General features: G+C 63.7%; 1 protein-coding gene across 1 annotated transcript in view; it reads right to left on the minus strand.

Moving 5' to 3' along the window:
- The window catches only part of MNEG_7376 (hypothetical protein), a gene marked incomplete at both ends in the record, with an annotated part of 6,745 nt that extends 5,039 nt beyond the window's left edge, over nt 1–1,706 (minus strand). Inside the window, 4 exons of the mRNA XM_014044151.1 lie at nt 84–145; nt 400–585; nt 994–1,200; nt 1,404–1,706. Of these exons, the coding sequence (XP_013899605.1) occupies nt 84–145; nt 400–585; nt 994–1,200; nt 1,404–1,706 (758 nt within the window). The remainder of the gene's footprint in view (nt 1–83; nt 146–399; nt 586–993; nt 1,201–1,403) is intronic.

Genomic DNA, 1,706 nt, shown 5'->3' on the forward strand with positions numbered 1-1,706 from the left:
CAACGTCGACGCTGACGAGCGCGTCGGAGACGTCACCGGTGACCCTGTGACCCTGGAGAAGCCCCCAGGCCCCTGGCGCGCACATTTCTGCGATCCACACCCGCCCGCCCTTCTTGGCCGCCACGTCGCCAGAGTCCTGCCATGCCTGACAGGCAGAGTTTGTGGCAGCCGCGGTGTCTTGCAGCGAGGGACAACAGGCCATCAGCATCCAGGACACCATGCCAGGGAATCTCATCGTGTCCCAATCCTGCCTTACACCCGACCGCGCACCCAGCCCCTGCCCCCCAGAAACAACGAACACACATGCACACACACACACACATGCATATGCACCCCCCTTGCAAACCGCATGCCAATGCGCGGCATCCTCGCCTGCCCCAGCCCCGGGGCTGGGCCCACCTTGCTGTCGTTCCTGACTTTCACAGTGAAGCGGTGCCACAGTGGCGCCACCCTCCTGGCGTCCGCGACGCTCATGAAGTAGGGCGCCCCCACCACGTCCCCGCGGCGCCCCTTGGGGCCGGCCAGCTCGTCGTTTCGAGGCGCTATCTCGGGGGCGTTTCGCAGCGCCAGGTCATTGTGCACTCCCTTTGGGGGGGAGTGACATTTGGCGATGTTTTTCTAAAGAATTGGCTGTGTTGTTTGCATAAGTGGCCAAGGTCAGGTGGTGTCTAGGCAAGGTGTCGCTGTGTTGGGTTGCCTGCAGGAGCTCGGAGGGGCTGATCGAGTGGTGTGCCTTGCGTGCAGCTAGGCGTGCCTGAGCATTTCACGGGGCAGAGCTTGGGTGTCGTTGCGCTGGAAACGCTGTGTGCTTTGATACAGGATGGATCCATGTAAAAATTCCTGGACCACTGGGCACTCATAAGCGTGCATGCAAGCGCATGTGCGCTTGGGCGTCGTCAAGTCTGCACAAGATGCCACACCTGCCCCTGCAAACCCAGGGTTTGACACTCGCCCATACACAAACAAAAGCTCCTCGCAGGACCCAGCGCGCACCCGCATGTAGTCGTAGTTCGCAGCCATGGCCCACCCTTTGGTCAGCTTGAACTCGTCAGGCGTGAAGGGCCGCAGCAGCAGCATGTCTGCGTCGAGGAGCAGCAGCCACTCCTCCTCGGCATCTTGGTGGTGCGCCAGCCAGTCGCTGACGGCGACGGGCTTGTTGTAGGCCGCATATGAGTCCCCCAGCTCCTTGTTATAGGACACCTGGGCAGCGCCAAGGTTGGTTTGCAGGCGACGGCCGCCCGGTTAGGGGCGGCTGCACTGGTCGGCAAGCATTCTGAGCGCGCGGCGCCGGCCGCGCGCTGTACGCGTACGTGTCCTGGTGGGCATTTGCTGCAGTTGCACGTTCCTCCAGCAGCAAGACGCAGCAGGTTGCGGCCGACAGGCGCCGCAGGCCGTTTGTTCACCTCTGGCGCAAAGTGGGTGTCAACATAATCAAGCAGTCCCTTGGGGTAGGTCACTCGGTCCTTCTCATGGCAATTCGCCACACGCGTGAACGCGCCCGGCTGCCCCGACTCGCGCCACGCGAAGGCGGCGGCGATGGCCTGCCAGTCCTGGTATTTGCCGCAGCCCGTCAGCAGCAGCGTGCGCACGCTGCCCTGGCGCCTGCTGATCTGGGGCGCCGGGACGGCAGCGTCGCTGCGGGCGGGCAGACATGGCACCAGCAGCGCTGCCACCGCCAGTGCCAACAGCGCCCGGCCTAATAACAT

Source organism: Monoraphidium neglectum, assembly GCF_000611645.1.
Source record: "Monoraphidium neglectum strain SAG 48.87 unplaced genomic scaffold scaffold01298, whole genome shotgun sequence".
NCBI classification, from domain to species: domain Eukaryota; kingdom Viridiplantae; phylum Chlorophyta; class Chlorophyceae; order Sphaeropleales; family Selenastraceae; genus Monoraphidium; species Monoraphidium neglectum.